This window comes from Gopherus evgoodei, chromosome 1, assembly GCF_007399415.2.
Source record: "Gopherus evgoodei ecotype Sinaloan lineage chromosome 1, rGopEvg1_v1.p, whole genome shotgun sequence".
NCBI classification, from domain to species: Eukaryota; Metazoa; Chordata; order Testudines; family Testudinidae; genus Gopherus; species Gopherus evgoodei.
Window position 1 is genome coordinate 45985159 of NC_044322.1, and position 20058 is coordinate 46005216.

The following is a 20058-nucleotide window of genomic DNA, read 5'->3' on the forward strand; positions in this document are numbered from 1 at the left end:
AAAACATCCCTATAGAATTTGCAGTAATTTTTTATTCCTGTAAATAAAACAGAGGGCTCCAACCTATATTACAGCATTACAGTAGCAGTTTTAATTAAACCTGTACTATTGCCTCCCCCCTTCCCCCATCTGTAAAATGCATGCTTTGACTTGTTCGAAGACATTTGGTTTTGAAATAGCTTTCATTGCATCTATAATGCATTTTTCCCTTATCTTCAAAAGGAACCATGAACCTCAGAGTTTGTACTGTCATGTTTAGAGTATGGGGTATTTCCCAGTTTGTTTTGTCTTCTCAGTCTTTTTACCTCAATGGTATTATTATTAGTGTGAGTATTAAAGCTCCTCAAGGTGATTCTAGGACTGGAAGGGACCTCAAGAAGTCATTGAGTCCAGTTCCCTGCCCTCATGGCAGGACCAAATACTGTCTAGACCGTCCCTGATAGACATGTATCTAACCTACTCTTAAATATCTCCAGAGATGGAGATTCCACAACCTCCCTAGGCAGTGTATTCCAATGTTTAACTACCCTGACAGATAGGAACTTTTTCCTAATGTCCAACCTATCCCTCCCTTGCTGCAGTTTAAGCCCATTGCTTCTTGTTCTATCCTTAGAGGCTAACGTGAACAAGTTTTCTCCCTCCTCCTTATGACACCCTTTTCGATACCTGAAAACTGCTATCATGTCCCTCTCAGTCTTCTCATTTCCAAACTAAACAAACCCAGTTCTTTCCGCCTTCCTTCATAGGTCATGTTCGCAAGACCTTTATTCATTCTTGTTGCTCTTCTCTGGACACCGCCCCCCCCTCCACACACACACACACACATCTTTCCACATCTTTCTTGAAATGCAGTGTCCAGAACTGGACACATCAGTTGAGGTCTAACAAGCGCAGTGTAGAGTGGAATAATGACTTCTCATGTCTTGCTCACAACACACCTGTTAATGAATCCCAGAATCACGTTTGCTTTTTTTGCAACAGCATCACGCTGTTGGCTCATATTTAGCTTGTGATCCACTATAACCCCTAGATCCCTTTCTGCCGTATTCCTTCCTAGACAGTCTCTTCTCATTCTGTATGTGTGAAACTGATTGTTCCATCCTAAGTGGAGCACTTTGCATTTGTCTTTGTTAAACTTAATCCTGTTTACCTCAGACCATTTCTCCAGATCATTTTGAATTATGACCCTATCCTCCAAAGCAGTTGCAATCCCTCCAGTCTGGTATCATCTGCAAACTTAATATGAGTACTTTCTATGCCAATATCTAAGTCGTGGATGAAGATATTGAACAGAGCCAGTCCCAGAACAGACCCCTACGGAACCCCGCTTGTTATAGCTTTCCAGCAGGATTGGGAAGCAATAACTATTCTCTGAGTACAGTTATCCAGCCAGTTATGCACCCACCTTATAGTAGCCCTATCTAAGTTGTATTTGCTTAGTGTATTGATAAGAATAAGAATAAGGCAAGGCTTTCATAGTTGGACCCTTACATTGTATCTATTGTACAGGACCAAGGACGTTGCTAGCGCTTTACAAGTAAGAACTTTTACTCAAGGTAACTGTGTATGCTTTACACTTTTCTGTTTCTGCAGTTAGGCTTCTCACTTTTCAGTTTACCACATCTGCAGTAATTTATATTTTAACAAGCTCAGGTAATATTGCAGATGTATGTACAATCTGAGGTAAATAAATCTTGAGTCACAGTTGCAATCAAAAAGAAGTAATCTCTTATAGCAGCTACAAATTTGCTCCGCTGCAAAGCCCCACTGACACTCCTTTTTCACTAAGCCTCTATTTGGAGTCAGGTACGTTGCTGACAAACAGCACATCTCACTTTTGCTTGCTATCTTTATACTGCCACCTTACACAGCATTTTATGCTTCCAAACCCTGAGACAGGTTCTGCACATTTTGCCTTTAGTTTAATGCAATGAATGATAATGTTTTTAAAAAGACCGATACAATTTAGTTTTTAGTGACAGCTCTAGCAGTATTTTAAAAGTTAATTTAAATCTTTCAGTCATTTGCAGAAGCCTTGGTTCCTTAGTCTGTAGTGGTAAATCCCTTTGCAAACCTTTGACATTTAACTTATATTATTTGAACAGAAATAGAAAATTATACACCTTTACAAAGGGGCCTGTCTCCATGGTATCTGGATACACTTTAGATTAAGGCCATGCAACATTTCTCCAAATATACAGAATATATGCTCCTAGACCTTCTCCATCACTGAAACAAATACTCTGCCTAATTCAAAGGTTCTCAAACTGGGGATCGGGACCCCTCAGGGGGTCACGAGGTTATTACATGGGGGGTCGCAAGCTGCCAACCTCCACCCCAGCATTTATAATGGTGTTAAATATATAAAAAGGTGTTTTTAATTTATAAGGGGGGGGGATTGCACTCAGACTCTTGCTATGTGAAAGGGGCCACCAGTCAAAAAGTTTGAGAACCACTGGACTAGATCAAATACTTGGCATATTATCCAGAGACTAAATGCCAGAGAATTTCAAGATCTGAAGAAAATATGAACAAAGAGGGGTCTAAAAACCTGGCCACATATGGCTTACACGTATTTCTGCTGATCACCCACATTCTGAAAATCAGGCCCCAATGTCTCAACTGGAGCATCCTGAATTTGAGCTACCCAAAATCACTAACCACTTGAAGAGCTCAACTGGAGACCACAAGTAGTGTTAGAAAAATAATTTACCATTTTCTATTTTGTCCAGCTTTTCTGAACTATTTGCTCCCCCACCCCCTTCTACCAGCTGCATCTGTCTGCTAACTGCCTTTTTATATGCGCATTATCACTTTTGTATCTTAATTTACAAATCTTGGCTATGCACTGGTATCTTATATATATTACATATGTGCCGAATTCCTAGGCAACACCTACCAGATGAGATTTACATCTAGGCTAGACAGCTTTATATTGTTGACCCATCAAAGACACTTAGCTCTCACAGTGGGCCATAGAAGAAACTCAGTCTGCCCAGATGGCTCTTCCTGCAGGCGCCTCACCCTCCAAGGGGCCAATGGCTAACCCTTGTGAGTCATCAAGCCATGTAAGGTCATATGATCTGCTCATGTGACCGTGGATTCCATCTTGTGCCAGTAACATTCCACAATTGGGCTGTGAGCTTTGTTTGAAATGGAAAATTTCCAGGTACATGGCAAAAGATATAAAAGACCCCTGGGATTACTCCATTTTGCCTTTTTTCCTGCTCTGATTCTCTGGACTGTGGATTTACAACTAAAAGGAGCATATTGAACTATGGATTGAGGACCTTCCAACCTTTTGGAAGTTATCAGAGAGACTTTACAAATCAGCACTCTATAATGTCACTGCTACAAACCTGATAGAAGAACATTACAATTATTGTATGTATATGACCTATTAACCATTTTAATATTATTCTTCTTTTAGTAACTAAAATCTAAAGGTTTATTAATAAGGATTGGCAGCAGCATGATTATTGGACAAGATCTGAGTTATATATTGCCCTGGCTATGCAGCTTGGGATTAGTAGAACCGTATATGTCATAAAATTGGTTTTCAGTAATCACTCATTGTAAAGTCTAGTGTCTGGGTGGTAAAACTAGGGCTGGAATGCCTAAGCAGACTTCTTGTTAACCAGTGTGGTGAAACAGAAGTTTACTTTTGTTACTGGCTTGGTATAATCTAATGATAGAATAACATTTAGTTTGGGGTGAGTCTGCCCTTTTTTACAGCAGTTTGTCTTGGTATTCCCAGCTGTGATTCACTGAGGCACGGTGACACAAAGCTTGAGAAAATTATCCTCCCAAAGCATTTTGGTGGTATAAGCCACTGAAAAGGATTAATTAGAACAGGAGCCATTTCACTTCTGACCTTCACTCTACTCCAGGGATCCATAGATGCCAACTCCGTGGGTGCGCCAAGGCTGGAGCACCCACAGGGAAAAATTGGGGGGTGCTCAGCACCCACTGGCAGCTCCCCGCCCAGCTCACCTCCACCTCTGCTCTGCCTCTTCCTCCTCCCCTGAGCACACCACCTGCCCGCTTTTTCCCTAGCTCCCAGCGCTTGCACCGCAAAACAGCTGCTTCGCGCAGCTGGGAGAGAGTGGGGAGAAGGGGGAATGTGGTGCACTTGGGAAAGAGGTGGGGCAGGGATTTGGGGAAGGAGTCTAATGGGGCAGGGAGAGGGTGGAGTTAGGGCGGGGACTTTGGGGAAGGGGTTGGAATGGGGGTGGGGAAAGGGTAAAATCAGGGTGGGGGGTGCAAGCTCCCACCGGCGCCAGGGAAAGTTGGTGCCTATGCAGGTATCGGCAACCTCTGGCACATGGCCCATCAGGGAGATCTGTTCGTGGGCCGCGACGGCTTGTTTACCTGCAGCGTCCGCAGATTCAACCGATCGCAGCTCCCACTGGCTGTGGTTCAACGTTCCAGGCCAATGGGGGCTGCAGGAAGCAGTGGCCAGCACATCCCTCGGCTGTATCAGCCGAACCTGCGGACACTGAAGGTAAACAAATTGTCCTGGCCCACCAGCGGATTTCCCTGACAGGCTGCATGCCTAATATTGCCAATCCTTGCTCTACACTTTCCATATGCAAAGCTGCCATGTGGACTTCAGTGGGATTTCCACACAATGAAGGGTTGCAAGATTCTGGGTATCATTACAGTGTTGCTAACTAGTGCTATACAGGTAAAATTTTCAAAAGTAACTAAGGGGCTTAAATCCCGTTGACTTTCAATGGTACTTAGGGGGCACTTGAAATGTGCATACCTAACTCTATCTTAAGAATGGTCCTCTGTTCTGAAATCTGGTTTCCAAGGTTGTTAATTTACATTTAGATTCAACTTTTCTAATATATTGCAGTTCTATTAATGAAATCTGAAAGTTTGCAAAAGCTGGCACACCTGGAAGGCAAACAAGCACCCTAGCTTTCTAGTTCCACAAGTGTTATTTCCTGTATTTCACTTCTCTCTTTAGTTTCACAAATTTCTCTGCTTACTTTCACCTCACAGTGATATCTCTCTGACAGGTCCTTCCTACACATGTTCAATGCTGTGACTTCCCTTGGATCCCTCTAGAGGAGATTACATGTTCTCCACTTTGGAAGTTTATCTTTTGCATGTTTCTCTCTGCTGGTAGATCTTGGAGCTGTAATTCTCTCTCTCACGCACATACACCCAGCTTCCATGCTATGTTGATTTACTTAGTCCACCACAAAGTCATGACTTGAGAAGGATTTTATTTTTCTGCTTAATCTTGGCCACTGATCCAGATATTAACTTATCAAACAGAGGCTTGTAGACAAAAAATTGATCCTACTGGGGTTATTCGCCTAAGTTAAAATCTTTGGCAAACAGCTCAGCTATAGCTTTATTCTGCTGTGGCAATAAATGAATTACTTGAACAGGTCTTCCATTACACAGTTTACAACTATTTCCACCAAACATTTATAAAGGACATGCTTTATTACTAGACATGCTTTATCGCTAATTCCATGATATTACCATGCTGACAATACTCCACATTCTGAATGTTTTCTATGAATACAGTAATGCCATCATTTGCCTACAGCGTTACTGCTCCTCTATGTTCCAGTAACATCACTGTGCGTATGAAATGTAGAGCTTTCAGAAGGCAGCACTACTTTCCTAAGCTGGATTTGCAAGAACTGTAGCAATATGATTCTGAAACATTCCAATACAATTCAAATGTAAATGTCTTAATATTCCAAACCTCTAAAATGCTCACCCCTCTTACATGCTATATCCTAAAAAAGTTACACCTGTAACTACATTACCTAATTCTCCTGCAACTCAAAGACGTAAACTTAAACACAGTAATACCTTATGAACAATCTAAAGGTAATTCATAATGTTATTGAAACAACTCTGAGGGCCATGGTTATTACACATTAACCTCAGCTTGGGGCTACATATTGTGCCACATAACTCATCAAGATCCCACCTCCTGTCATTCTTTATTACTTAATTGCAGCACCAAGTTGAAAAATAACTCTTTTTACACTTCAGTCTTCTTGGGCAGTTTGAAAATCTACAGGTATGTTTTTCTGTTGCTACATGTTACATTTTCTTGGTTTTCTTTTCTACATTTCTTTGGTATTTTAATTTTGTTAAAAATGTCATAGTTTAGATGACTGATTACTGATACTTGCAAAATGATGGTGATTTGTTGACTCAAGTGACTCACATTGTCTTGAAAAGCTAACAGCACGAAAGCACCTATTTCAGCTAAGAAACTGCTGAGAGCTGTTCCAAAATAAAAATATTACATTGACTTGTTAGATGAGTGGTACTTGTAGTGCTGACACATTTCAGAAAAGAACTGAACTGAAATGTGATTAAATGCTTTGCTAAACCAGGACTACATAGGGACATATTCTACTACCCTTACTATTATTGAGTTACGGTGACCAGACAGCAAGTGTGAAAAATCGGGACAGGGGGTGGGGGGGAAATAAGAGCCTATATAAGAAAAAGACCCCAAAATCGGGACTGTCCCTATAAAATCAGGACATCTGGGCACCCTATACTGAGTAGGATCTTATCCCATTTTCTTCAATGAGACCGTTTGCAGAGTGAGGTACTATTAAGTATAAGGGCAGTAGAATCTAGCCCATAAGGCATTTACTCAACTATGATATGTGAATGACCAAACTGTTCTTTTTCCAATTCTTCTCCAAGGGTTCTGAAAGATAGTCATGTGACTTGTCTTCTTAATGTCTGGGGGTACAGGTTTCTGCCACTTTCCAGAAAGGTGTATCTTTTTTGTTTGTTTGATGCATACACATTTTATAAATCATTAGTTCCTCTGCATGTGTTGTACCTTGTGTGGCAGCTGTCATACAGCAGCTGCAGTAGGTACCATACATGTTTATTGAGAAGAGAGACACAACATTTGTAGTATGCACATGCTCTCCTACACAGCCACAGTATGTCTTTGCACCTCCATCATGACAAGCTCTTAATATTACGATGCTGGGTCTCCCCAAGAAATACTGCTACCAACTGTATCAATATTTTCCAAACTGCATGTGATTTTTGTGATGAAAAGTTTACTAAGTACAACATCCATCCTACTGATCTCTTCTGCAATAAGACGCAAATTTGAACCCACACTTCTGTATGACCACAGTAAGCAGCATATCACAAGATAGGCCATATCCTTTTATGGAACAGGTACAGTATCGAGGACAGCAGGATTGCACCAAAAAGGGGAAATGTTCCTTGGGTACAATCATGTTCCACACTAGATGTGTGGAATTCTGAAACTTGTGAAAAGTTAATTTTTAAATTCATATTAAAGTTTCCGCCATTTCTGGAACAGAATGTGTCTGGTGTCCATTTCTACTAAAAGTCACATGCTTTTGATGTTGGTGATCAAGTCCAGTGAGCTAATCCAGAGTGTTTTCCTCCAAGTCCTTCGTCATGTGAGGGGAAAACATATCTAGGAGCTATGAATGCCACAAATTTCAACTTAGAAAGTTTCCTTCTATGCAATCCAAAGGAGATGGGGCTGAGGTTTGTCTACCTGTGGAGTGGATGGGGGGAGGGAGACCCATTAATCCCATAAATCTAAAAGGGGGAGAAGAACTCAAAGAGGTCCAACACCTCCAAGCCATCCTACAGCTGCGTCACCCCTTCCAGATCTTGCTGCCATGTTTTCCATGACAATTACTATTCCAATATTCATCCACTTACCATGCACAGGAGGAATGCCAGGGAGGATAACAAAGTCAGCGTTATTTCCCATAAGGCAGTCCCTAGAGCCTTGCAGCCATTCTCCCTCAACAACTGTGGAGTTTTAACTTGATGGGTTGGTGGGAGGAGGTAGAGCTCCTATAGGATTGGAGAAAAAGATGGAACAGGACATGGAACCTGTGCCTCTCTGCCTCCCTGGTCCTCTGGCCAAGCTCCACTAGTTTTGACTCTTGCATAACTGAATTAGAGGAGGAAAGCTTTTGGCAATAAAACTCTTAACTGGCAGCCCTATGTTAAGCGTAGGTCTGTTTGCTGCCCTATTTTGATAATTTACACTGAATTAGTTATTCCCATGCTGATGCTTTCCCCCCCTTTAATGGTTCCTCTGTGTTGACTTGCTGTCAAAGGCCCAACTTTGTAAGTGAAAACTAACTTGTTTTTAATCGGAAATGTTTAATTGATTAACATATCAAAAAGTTACACAAATAAATGCATTTCTTTTGGAGAATCATTAACATGGGCTTTGTGGAATTTATATTTTCTTATCTACATGCTTCCTTTCCCTTCATCTGTTGAGCTTTTAGTGTTTGTGAAATAGAAACATGAAAAGAGAGGCAAAATGTAGGACAATGCCATGAAAACCTTCTAATAAGATCCTGACCAATTTGATCAACCTTAATCTGAACTACCTTTACCATCATGGTCTAATCCTAAAAGTGATGTATCGTGCTATAATGCTTATTAGTCTTTGTCACCCAATAGTGATTATATAATGAAGACAGTTTTCTACTAAATATAGTACCAGGATGGAAGCAGCAAATGAACAGACATCAGATAATCAAGACCAAGAGAGAGATCATACAGTTCATCTGCCTGCCAATGAAGGATAGTGATTTACTGCACATTTTCCAGGGTTGTTCCCAATCTAGTTTTAAATGTCCCAAGTGACAAGCTTTCACCACTTCCCTTTGGAAACTGTTCCAACAGAACGCTTTCATTTTAAATTACTTTACATTAGAACCTCAGAGTTACGAACGCCTCAGGAATGGAGGTTGCTCATAACTCTGAACAAAACATTATGGCTGTTCCTTTAAAATTTTACAGCTGAACATTGACTTAATACAGCTTTGAAACTTTACTATGCAGAAGAAAAATGCTGCTTTTAATCATCTCAATTTAAATGAAACATGTACTCCTGTTCTAATCACAGAAAGTTTCCTTACGTTGTCAACAAAATTTTTTTTAAAGTTCTCTTAATTTTTTAGTAGTTTATGTTTAACAGTACTGTACTCGTCTTTGCTTTTGTTGTTGTCTCTGCTGCTGCCTGATTTTGTACTTCCGGCTCCAAGTGAGGTGTGTGGTTGACTGATCAGTTTGTAACTCTGATGTTTGAAACTCTGAGGTTCTACTGTACTTATAACCTAATTCAGATTTAGACTCATCATGAGTCATTCAGAGTTGTAGTTTACACTCTAAAGGCCCAATTTTGTCCACTTCACTCATCCTGAGAATCACACACTGGGCCAAATTCCACCACCCTTATTTGAATGGAGTAGTACCTTACTCCAATAGTGGTCCCACTGAAGTCAGTGTAATAACTGACAGAGCACGATACTACTCCATGTAAATAAGAGCATTGGAATCTGGCACTGTGAGAGTAATCCCCTTGTTCTGGATCACAGCAGAGCCTACATTCTAAAACAGGGCCATAAGCAGAATAGAGGTTAGCTCCCACTCCAGTCTTTGCATGGCCTCCCCATAGCTTGAGTCCAGCCACATGGATATTAATTATTCACTTTGGTTCCAGTCCCTCAATGCTCTGACCAGAACATCTGAGATGGAACAAGGGGAGGAGAGGTAATTGGCTATTGGCATAGGCCAATAACAAATTACTACTCACTCCAGAGCAGGGAAGCAATAGTATTTGAGACATACAGGGCACAATTATATGAGCTAGCCCATTGTGACTAGTGGGATTATTGAGATAACACAGCACTCAGAGTAAGGATAGCAGAACCAAGCCTAAATGAAAATGAATGGGATTGCTTGTCACAAGCACTGTTTTGCAGCAGTTTTACATAGCAGTAGTAGAAAGAAATTAAGAGACTTGCCAAAAGCCCCATAGTAAGTCAGTTGTAGAACTGGGAATAGAACCCAGAATCTCCAGATACATGTCCAGTCCACTAGACCATGCTGCCTTCCTACCACAGTCAAGTCCACAGGCAGGGTTTCTATGCCATAACGGCAGTGAGAGCCAACACCTTTAAAGCCTACCCTGAGAAATGCCATTAACACTCACTTCACCTTATACCCTGTCAGATGTCTTGATATCTTTTCATGACTGTGAAATGCTACCCTTCAGAATGATCCAAATCGTTCTGTCAATAAATGGGGATCAGAGAGACTGCCACAGTAGGTATTGTGTAAAGGTTGCTCTGTAGTCCCTGACTGAACACAATTATAACATGGGCAAAGTTTGATAGACTTGGGGCAGCAAAGATGTGCATGCTGGACAAAAATGGAGCACCTCTGTAATACTGTATGAATACTATACATTGACCTGGTTATTGGAATGTGTACTGTATGAATATATTGGCTTAGTTTAATAGGGGGTGTAAGGAAAAACATGCAGTAAGGGAAAAAGAATGGTGCAAGATAAGCCATTTCTCAGCAAATGTTTAAGAGGGTTGTTAAGAGACCATGCCTGGGCAGGAAAAAGCCTAGAGACCAAAAGATCAAAAGGACTGCAGCCATTTAAATGGTCTCTCTTCAAGAGAAGGGGGAAGGGAGAATTGTTCAGGACAGCCAAACAAAGAAGCAGATAGTTGCTGGTATCTGAAGAAGTTAGTCCTGCCTAGATTATCATCAAGGAATGGTAGGTAAGTCTTAGGGTAAGATAATACTTTTTAAATCTTTTGTTCCTACTGTTGAAATAAACAATACTTTGACTTTAATAAAGCTGTATGGTCATTACCAGTACAACTGGTCACAGACTCCCAAAGAGAAGAACCCTGGGTGCTGAACTCCATTGGGCCTGTTGAGTAAACATGCTTGAGACACATGGTATCATAGCCCAAGGCTTGGTCTAAGAGTGGGAGAAGTGCAGCATCCCATCTCAGGATAGATAAAGGCACAAGGGGTGATTCCTGAGGAGGTACACTCAGACCACAAAGGGAACAGAGGTATGATTAGCTGTGGAACCATGACACTTGGACTTTAGAAATTCGGTTTACCTTTAGAGGGAAGAGTGGGAAGGGAAGAGAGAGAAAACCTTTTTTTTAAAAAAAGTCTATACAGTACAAATTGTTTACAGTGTTTGTTTCATTCATAAAAAAACTGATATGCAGTTTTAGCAAATTGCTGTATTTATAGTGATTTTCCTCTGCTTAACATTAATTAGGCTAAAACCGTTTCATGCCAAGTACAGAGGCATGTATTGTTTTATTTAATTTTAGAAAATAGTATATACTGTATATAGCTAAAATCTCAACATTCATCATCCCAGGTACCTGCAGCAGCTACTTAAACCTGGATTTTGCCGCTTTACTTACTCTGAGTAGTACATCCCCATTTGATTATTTCAATGGAACTATTTGCATAGCAAGGTGCTACTCGCTGTGAATAAGGTGACAGAATCTGTTCCTTGGTATGCTTATTAGGAGTTACCACCACAGTTCTACCAACACTATGCAGTGGAACCCACTGTAAAGAAAGCAAAGCAGCACCCAATATTTTGTTACCACAATAAGAAATAAATAGTAAATCTTTGTATATTAAGAGCCTTAATTTAGTTTTTCCCTTAGCAACTAAGCTGTGCCTTATGCCTGTTTGGATCAGTATTGACATCTAATGCTGGGTAGTTCAATCACAAGTACACATTACTGAGGAATGCATGCGGGATAGAGCTTCATCACTATTTCATAGCCAACTTTGGTAGTGTGAGGTTAGTCAGGATATCAGTCACACTATTATGTTTGGTGGCCAAGTATCTATATGGTAAAGGTGATTTGTTTGTTACATTATTTTTAAGTTTCAGGGCTATTGATAGTGGTTGTACTCCTACACCCTCTTTACTTCATTAACCTTTTTCCATTAGAAAGATATCACTCCATAGCCTTACCCCAAAATAATGGGAATAACTAGATAATAACACATTTGACTGGGGCTAACCTAGTCATGATGAAAGCATCTAGTATGAATATAATGTGTCTCTATTGCTAAAATTGCACAAACTTTTTTTTTAATTACTGGAACCTTTCTTATGGTGATTTCTGCCTATTTAAATGGACCAAGAGTCAGAAACAAGCCCTGTGTCATTAAATCTTCACAGATTTTTAAATGTTTAGACATATTCTCAGAGATTTGCTATGTTATTCCATCATCTTGTCTGGAAAATTTACAATCTATTATTTTGTACTATGAACTGCATCCTTGTTTATTTTATGGCCTAAGAATAAAGTAAACTAAATGACAACAATGCCTGGCTATTTCCTTTTATCTACAGGAATGACCTTTAGTATATAAATTCCGGGGATGTCACTCTTGCATTTCAATATATGTTTAGATTAGCTGGAATGTAGACAGTATTGTTCTTGACTGAACGAGGAATAGACGACTATGGTCACAACATAACTATTTAATAAACTAAACTGAGTGTCACTGGATCTTACTGGGCAGCTTTCAGAAAAAGCTCAGTTCTTGGGCTTTCTAATAGCAGAGGCTGAGAACAGTTCTTAATCACTTAGTTTTTTCTCTGTGAGCAGATGGGGGCATCTCAATACAGTTAAGAAAAATGGAACAATGTTTATAATGATTACAGAAGAACTTCAGAAGTTTATGAAGCCAAAGCATCCATTTAGATGGACCAGGGAAGAGTTCAGATACTGAACTTAAACTATTATTACTCCAAGATAAGACAATTACTTCAGCTGAATTATAAAATAAATTTACTGATACATCAGTAGCTATGGGTAGAAGGACGCATTTCCCTCTAGCATTGGGGGTTGAGTGGAGTATTAGAGGGAACAAGTTAGTTAATTCTCTCCCCTTCCCCACCCCAGTAATTGCCCATCAAATTAAGATTATTATCTCTAGATTACATAAAACTACTAGAAACCCATGTGATGAGTACAGTATTTGACAGAGATCAAAAGGCCAGGAGATGAGCAGTGCCAAATATGGAAAAGTATTACTTCACTCAAAATGAATACTGGATTGGATTTGAATCAAAGGCATGTCTAGAGATAAAAATCTAACATTCTGTGTCTCCCAACATCTGTAACAGCTGTTCCAGTTTATTTTATTAATGTTGCAAATATACAAATATGACCGCACAGAAGTCTTCATAACTTTACTTTAGAGGAATGGAAACAAATGATGGGTCTAATCCTTCTCCCTGAAAGTCAACAGCAAAACTCCTATTGACTTCAATGGATGCAGAATTGTACCCCAAGAAACAAGATGAGATTCAAGGTGCATTGGAATAGAATTCAAGCAGATCATATTTTTGATATAAGGAGGCTAAAATCATATACACACTTCCAGAGTCAAAATAATTTAGCAAGAGTATTTTTAAAATGTCTTTAAAACAGTATGGTCTCAGTTTCCTCTCACTTACGCTGGTGTAAATCAGAAGTCAATAGTGCTATACTGATGTAAAGTTGGTGTAAGTGAGAGGAGAATCAAACACACTGAGAAAAAGGGAGCAATAGAAGTGGGAAATGCTGTGGTCATCAGTAGGTCACATATCATGGTACTAGAGGCTATACTGTGATTTCAAAGGCACTGATCTAATAACAAAAAGGGGAGGAGGGAATGAGATGTAAAAGTATGGCTGAATAGGCAGTTTAAGATTCACTTGTACCACAAAGTTCAGGAGTGTTGGAATTTGTGGGTTTGTTTTTTCCCATTAAAGAGATAGCTATGTATTTCTGATTCAGATCGAACTTCTCCAAAATTCAGCGTGTTTGGATCCACGTGCCTGGTCTGTGACCAACTATAAAAGAAATAGCTTTGTTTGCTAATTCTCCAGACTAGTGCAAGTTCACTTGGAAAGCATCTATGAAATTCTTTTATACTCCAGCAGTTCCAGAGAAGATGAGTAATTACTCTCTGCTGGAAAGAATATAGTTAGGTGGTTCTCATTACTGTATGTTTTTGGAGTTGTCCTAAACCTCTCTAGGTTTTTTTTAAATAATTAAAAAATCCATGGCACAATAAATCAATAGATAGAGGATATTGCTTTAATTAAAATATATTATGGGCCAGCAAAGGGGGAGTAAAAGGATAAGATATTGACTACGTGCATGGGAAGTGGGAAGCAGCTTCTATAGAGCCACTACTCTTACTTCCTCTTAGGAAACCATTGGAAAAAAAAATCAGGAAAACGGAAGTTACAGTATACTCCATCCCCACAAGGCAAACTCAGTTCTGCCCCTAGAGCTGGCAGTACTCACTGGGAATGTTTTCCATTGCCGGCTAGCACAGCCACAACAGGACACAGGGAGATATATTTTGCACCAGCTATAGAGTTGGTGCAGGGTATGGCCTTATCACATCAGGAGAAAATGAGCAAGCCAATTTCCCCACCTTAGAAGGAAACAAGAAAAATGACACTAGTTGAAAGCTCAGATTAATGGAAATGTAGGTAGCACAGGCGTTGGAACTAGGAGTGTGAGGGGTTCTGTAGCACCCCCTGGCTTGAAGTGGTTTCCATTATATACAGGGTTTACAGTTTAGTTCAATGGCTCTCAACACCCTCACTATACAAATTGTTCTAGCACCGCTGGTAGGAAGGAAGTTTGAAGAAATAGAATTGGTTGGTTCAAATGCTTTGCTATCTTATTACTCTCAGTGTAGGATGTAATGTTTTACACTGGCCTTATGCCATTTATGTTATGTTATTTTAAGAAATTATGAAAGGAAACTCCTACATGTAGCATGGTATGCACTACAGGTGCAATTACCGTATTTCCAATTAGAAATATGTTTCTTAGGATCAAAAATATATTTATAGAACGTTTATGTGCCGACTGGAGGAAGTTTTATTTTTGACAGTTTTTAATATAAAAAATATTGGGCCAATTTCACTGGTACTTTCAAGCTGCTTTGTGCCACTCTGACAGTGATAAGCAGCTGCAAACTGCAAACTTAACTAGTCAGTTAAAGTGGGTTTACAGCAGCTTTGTGTCAACCAAGCAGCATAAATCAGCCAGAGCATAATAAATGAATTAATCTGTCTCATAACTTTTTCTGTTAAAGATTTAGTACTAACGTGTATAATATAGGCCTTATCCATTTATACAGAGAGGGATAGAGGCCCAGCTTTTGAATATTCTCTGTCGTGAGTTTCCAGAAAAATATGTTTAAAGGCATTCCTCAAGTGAACTATAACCATTCTTTGCTTTAAACTATCCAGATGGTTGATTGAGTCTGTACCAATGACGGCAATATAGTCCATTAGTAAATATATAATAAAATAACCAATCCCCCTTTAACCAAGCTGCTAAAGTACAGCTTGCCCATTTGGAACAAGAAATTAGTTCATCTTACCACCATGTCCATTTGTTTTTCTTCCTTTTCATGGTCATTCAATTTCTTTCCAGTGTGATCATTGCAGCCATCTAAATGACAGATATACTGGCTTCTGATATGCTCACATTTATCTCGTTTCCCAAGAAGAATAGTCCTTTTATAAAGACCATTGTAAAATGCCCCATACAGTGGCAGCTCTGTAAAAACGTCATCATCATCATCACCTTCCTCCTCCTCTTCAGATGAAGAAGCCTCTGTGTCTGTGACCTCACAAGTATGGAGTTTAGAGTTAGTGTTATGTGATAAAAATTCAAAATCAGAAAAAGTGATCGCACTTGGTTTGTGTGTTATTACTCTGATCTCTTGAACCCTCTCGGATTTTTCAGTTGATCTTTCTCTTGGAAGGAGCAGTGAGGAAAATGCCTCAGGTGAGGGCAGGTGTGTAAGACTGTCCTTAGGTTTGTGCCCTGAAGAATACCATAATTTTCCACAAAGATGCTTTACCTCAGGCTCAGCAGCAGCAGTAACATGGCCTGTAACCCTGCTAGGTTCCAAGGATGTCTCAGTGTAGCTTACTAACTGTGACATAGATGAAGAACTCAATTCGGATTCAAGCAGAACATTATGGAACTCAAGTTGGCAATCACATTCTTCTACCTTTGTTTCCTCTTTTGCATTTTTTGACTCCTCTGAAGTCCCCAGACACGTGGCATATATAAAATAAGGTGACACCTGCTCCTCTTCAAAGAGCTTAGCTTCCATTCCAGCAGATTTCATCCATCAGAGGTCAAACTCCACTTCATTGCTGGATGTCTTGAGAGCCTCTATTCTCCATGCTGAGTCAGGAAATGTCCTTGTGTTATTCCTTCAAGCCCATGGTCAGAGCACCATTGTTAATGCTTGGAAATTGATGCAAATGACCCAAATCTTCTCCGTTCCTGAAATACAAAAAGGTAGGTTTTATTGATGCTACTACACTTGCATTTTGAGCGCAACAGTGGAAACAATCTGAACATCTAAAATTCCATATAAAATCTAGGGCAAGATCATCCCATAACATTTTTGCTGCAAACAGATGAAATTAACTGAAAACTTGAGCAGCTTTAACCTATTTACATAACTGGTTATTAAGAAATATGAGGTAAATACAGAAATGTTTTTCAAATATTGGCTCTAAATATGTACACGATAGACCAGAATAGTTCAGACTGACCTAATGCATTTATTGGGTAAACACAATGTATTTTAAAACTTATCTACATATAATTTTCTGTGATCGATTTTTTTTTTTGGTCTGTCAAATCCCTAAGGCCTGGTCTACACTGGGGGGAAGGGGAGGGGGAGAACCCATCTAAGTTACGCAACTTCCGCTATGTGAATAAAGTAGCTGAAGGAGACAAACTTAGATCGACTTACTGTGGTGTCTTCACTATGGTGAGTCAACTGCTGCTGCTCCCCTGTCAACTCTGCCTGCATCTCTTACCGAGCCAGAGTACAGGAGTCAACAAGAGAGTGCTTGGGGATCGATTTATCGCATCTAGACTAGATGTGATAAATCAATCCCCGCTGGATCGATTGCTGCCCACCGATCCGGCCAGTAGTGAAGACATATCCTAAGGGCTTTGAGATTTTTTAGTTGAAGCTAGTATAATGTGGAGGGGAAAACAAAGGTTGCTGACAGAAGATACTACATTAAAATAGACTCATGGGTTTGCTTTAAATTATAATGTAGAGTTAAAACTGAAGTTCTGTCCCTCATCTGCTCTGAACTGCCTCAATATTATAAGCACTTGTGAACAATACAATTAACCATTTTCAGATGCAGTGCAAAAAGGGAAGGCTGACTATAGAATTTCAGCTGTAACTCTCGGCTGGTTTAAGTCACTTTTAGGGCTATCTTCTCTGCCCAGATTTAGTCTGCGGATTCCCAAAGCACCAAATGGGATGCACATCTGACTTTGGGTCCAGAAATCATTGACTCACTTATACTGGCGCATTTATGTAATTTGTCTTTTCTTACAGATCAAATATTGAAAATCCTCATTTTAATGTGTATGTTAGTATATCACATGTGAGAACAAAACAGAACAGAACCTATTCAATATGTTAATGGATACTTCAGCCTTTGATGGCATGTGACAAGCCAAAGAGAAAAGGCATATTAGAAGCCAATATTATGACTGTCCAAGTGAAAAGCAGACAAAGTACGAAACTGGCATGACATGCTTTTCACTGCACATATCAAAAATGTCCAATGGACATTGGTCAAGCATATTTTATTGCTAGGCTATATATATTGTTATTGTAACAGTCATGATTAGGATATGAAAAATAGAGAAAATGTATTTTGTACATCCACAAAATTTTCTTCATTATGTGCTTTATTATACAAGCTTCAACTGTAGATGTGTACACACATACACTCCATTTCTTGGTTAGACAGGATGAATAGGCAAACATTTGCAAATGTAGGTGGCTAACCATAGGCATCTGCAGTACTGGTGCTAGCCCATTGGAGACCCTGAGCAGGAATATTCCTCCCACCATCCCACATACTAATAATTAACCCGGGGGGGGGGCACAGAGCTGCTCGGGGCCCTAAGCAATTGCTTAGTCTGCTTATGCCCAGCACTGGCGCTAGGCATTTGAAGCCTAAAGAGAGGCCCCTCAGTAAAAAGCAACCTGCCTTTCCGAAGTGTTGAAAATGCACTTGTCTCCTTAACATCTCTGTGAGCTGCAGGGGCACAGCATCTCTGAAAATCAGGCCTTATTTAAATGCCTAAATACTGAGCTAGGTGCCTAACTTTGACCACCCAAGTTTGTAAAGTTTGGCAATAAAGAATAAGGCCCCTATCAGTTCATGTGAATATTGTCTATTCCTCATTTGAAGGTGTATCTTTGCCCTTCACTCCCCTGGCACCCTATATCCTGATGAAGGGCATACCCCCATCAGCCACTCTCCTACCCTACAATATATGTCACCTAAGGATTAGTATAATGTTACTGACCCAAGGTCTGTCTAATCCTGTAGCCTGTCTCTGATAGTGGCTAGTATCAGATGCTTCAGAGGAATATATAAGAACCCTGCAGTAGGCACATATGGGATTAATTTAAGTCTTGAAGCATGACGTGTAATATCTCTTTCACATTTTTTAATCAATTATAACAGCTCTGGCTATTCTTGCTAGCCATATACACATCCAATCCCTTTTTGAGTCTTGCTAAAGTCTTGGCATCAGTGATAGTGATGCTACAGTCTATTTATACATTGTGTGGGAACATACTTCCTTGTCTCACTTCTGAATTTTCCGCCTTTTATTTCCATTGAATTCTCCTTGTTCTTGTGTCATCAGACTGGGAGAACAGAAGAACCCAGGACTGGGCTTTTTCTGTGCTGCGATGGAGGGTACTTCAGGAACAAGGAGTGGGGAGAGGAGAGGATGTGGTTCTCCATGCTTCATATTTCAGCCCTCTCTCTTCCCCATGGGTGAATGAATGCAATGACCCAAAAAAAGGATACAGGAGACCAAAATACAATAAAACCTGCCAAGAGTGACCACTCATGAGAGTTAGCAAAAAGTTTGTAAGAGGTGGTCTCTCTTCAAAGGTTTGCACACCAGAGATCGGTGGTGTTCCAGGGCCTCTGCAAGTAGTCATTCGTGACAGGGGGTTCCTCTTCAGAGGTGGTTTCCAACGCAGGTTTTGTTGTACAAGTCAGTGGGGACTGACATATAGACATTTACAGGTTAAACATTGATCACATTTGGCAGGAGTGAGGATTTAGAAGGCCCCTCCCATTGCAGGATCTTAACACACAGATCTCTGGAAATTCAAAGGTGAGTCAATGTAAGTTCTGTTGCTTTAGTCACTCACACAAAAAGGTCTGCAACATGGATCTGCAAGACCACGGAATTAGTAATACAGGTACGAATCTCTGAATTTACAGGTTCTAAAATGCAATAGTAAACTTGCTGGAAAAGGTCTTTAAACCTTGATGAATGGTGGCATTAACTTGATCATATTTGGGTGAGCCTAAATCTGTATTCTAATGCTAGCTACTACCAAGCACTAATTCAGGTAAAATTTTTGTAGAGGAATAGAAATCTTTAGGACATGTTTGTTTTCTTTTAATCCAGGAGAAAACAAAACAGATGCTGCCTCAAAGTTTCTCAGCTAGCCTACTTTGAATTGACAGATTTCAGAGTAGCAGCCGTGTTAGTCTATATCCGCAAAAATAACAGGAGTACTTGTGGCACCTTAGAGACTAACAAATTTTATTTGAGCACAAGCTTTCATGGGCTACAGCCCGATGAAGTTGGCTGTAGCCCACGAAAGCTTATGCTCAGATAAATTTGTTAGTCTCTAAGGTGCCACAAATACTCCTGTTCTTTTTGAATTAACTGGAATCAAACTAAGATTGCCCCCAAAGCAGCTTAACAAAAATCACAAAAAAAGCTGCACAGAAGCATTACAAGAGGTAAAAAGTGCAATACAATAAGCATAAGAACATATACCACTCATTACATAATAAGAAATGTATACTGGCAGCCTCAATTTTATTTTCTAAAGAAAGCTTCATACAAAACCACATTACGTTCAGTAGAGATTTTTAATAGCGCAATTAAAATGCTAGAGAATATTAAATGCCTTGCAATCTGATGCCTGGAAATGTGTATGTACATGCATACACACAGTCACAATCATCATGATATATTGGTGTGATCCTGTTTTTCTTTCACATCCAAAACACTCATTCAAGTCCATCAAATTTTGGATGGAGACCATAACCAGTGTACATATTAGTTTTAA

The 20058-nt window shown here is 39.8% G+C and overlaps 1 protein-coding gene across 2 annotated transcripts in view; it reads right to left on the reverse strand.

The window, feature by feature from the left end:
• The window catches only part of STARD13 (StAR related lipid transfer domain containing 13), a 521076-nt gene that overhangs the window by 405824 nt on the left and 95194 nt on the right, over window positions 1-20058 (reverse strand). For both annotated transcript variants that reach the window (XM_030563204.1, XM_030563196.1), the window contains exon 2: window positions 15268-16187. In XM_030563204.1, the coding sequence (XP_030419064.1) occupies window positions 15268-16026 (759 nt within the window). In that variant the 5' untranslated portion in view covers window positions 16027-16187. The remainder of the gene's footprint in view (window positions 1-15267; window positions 16188-20058) is intronic.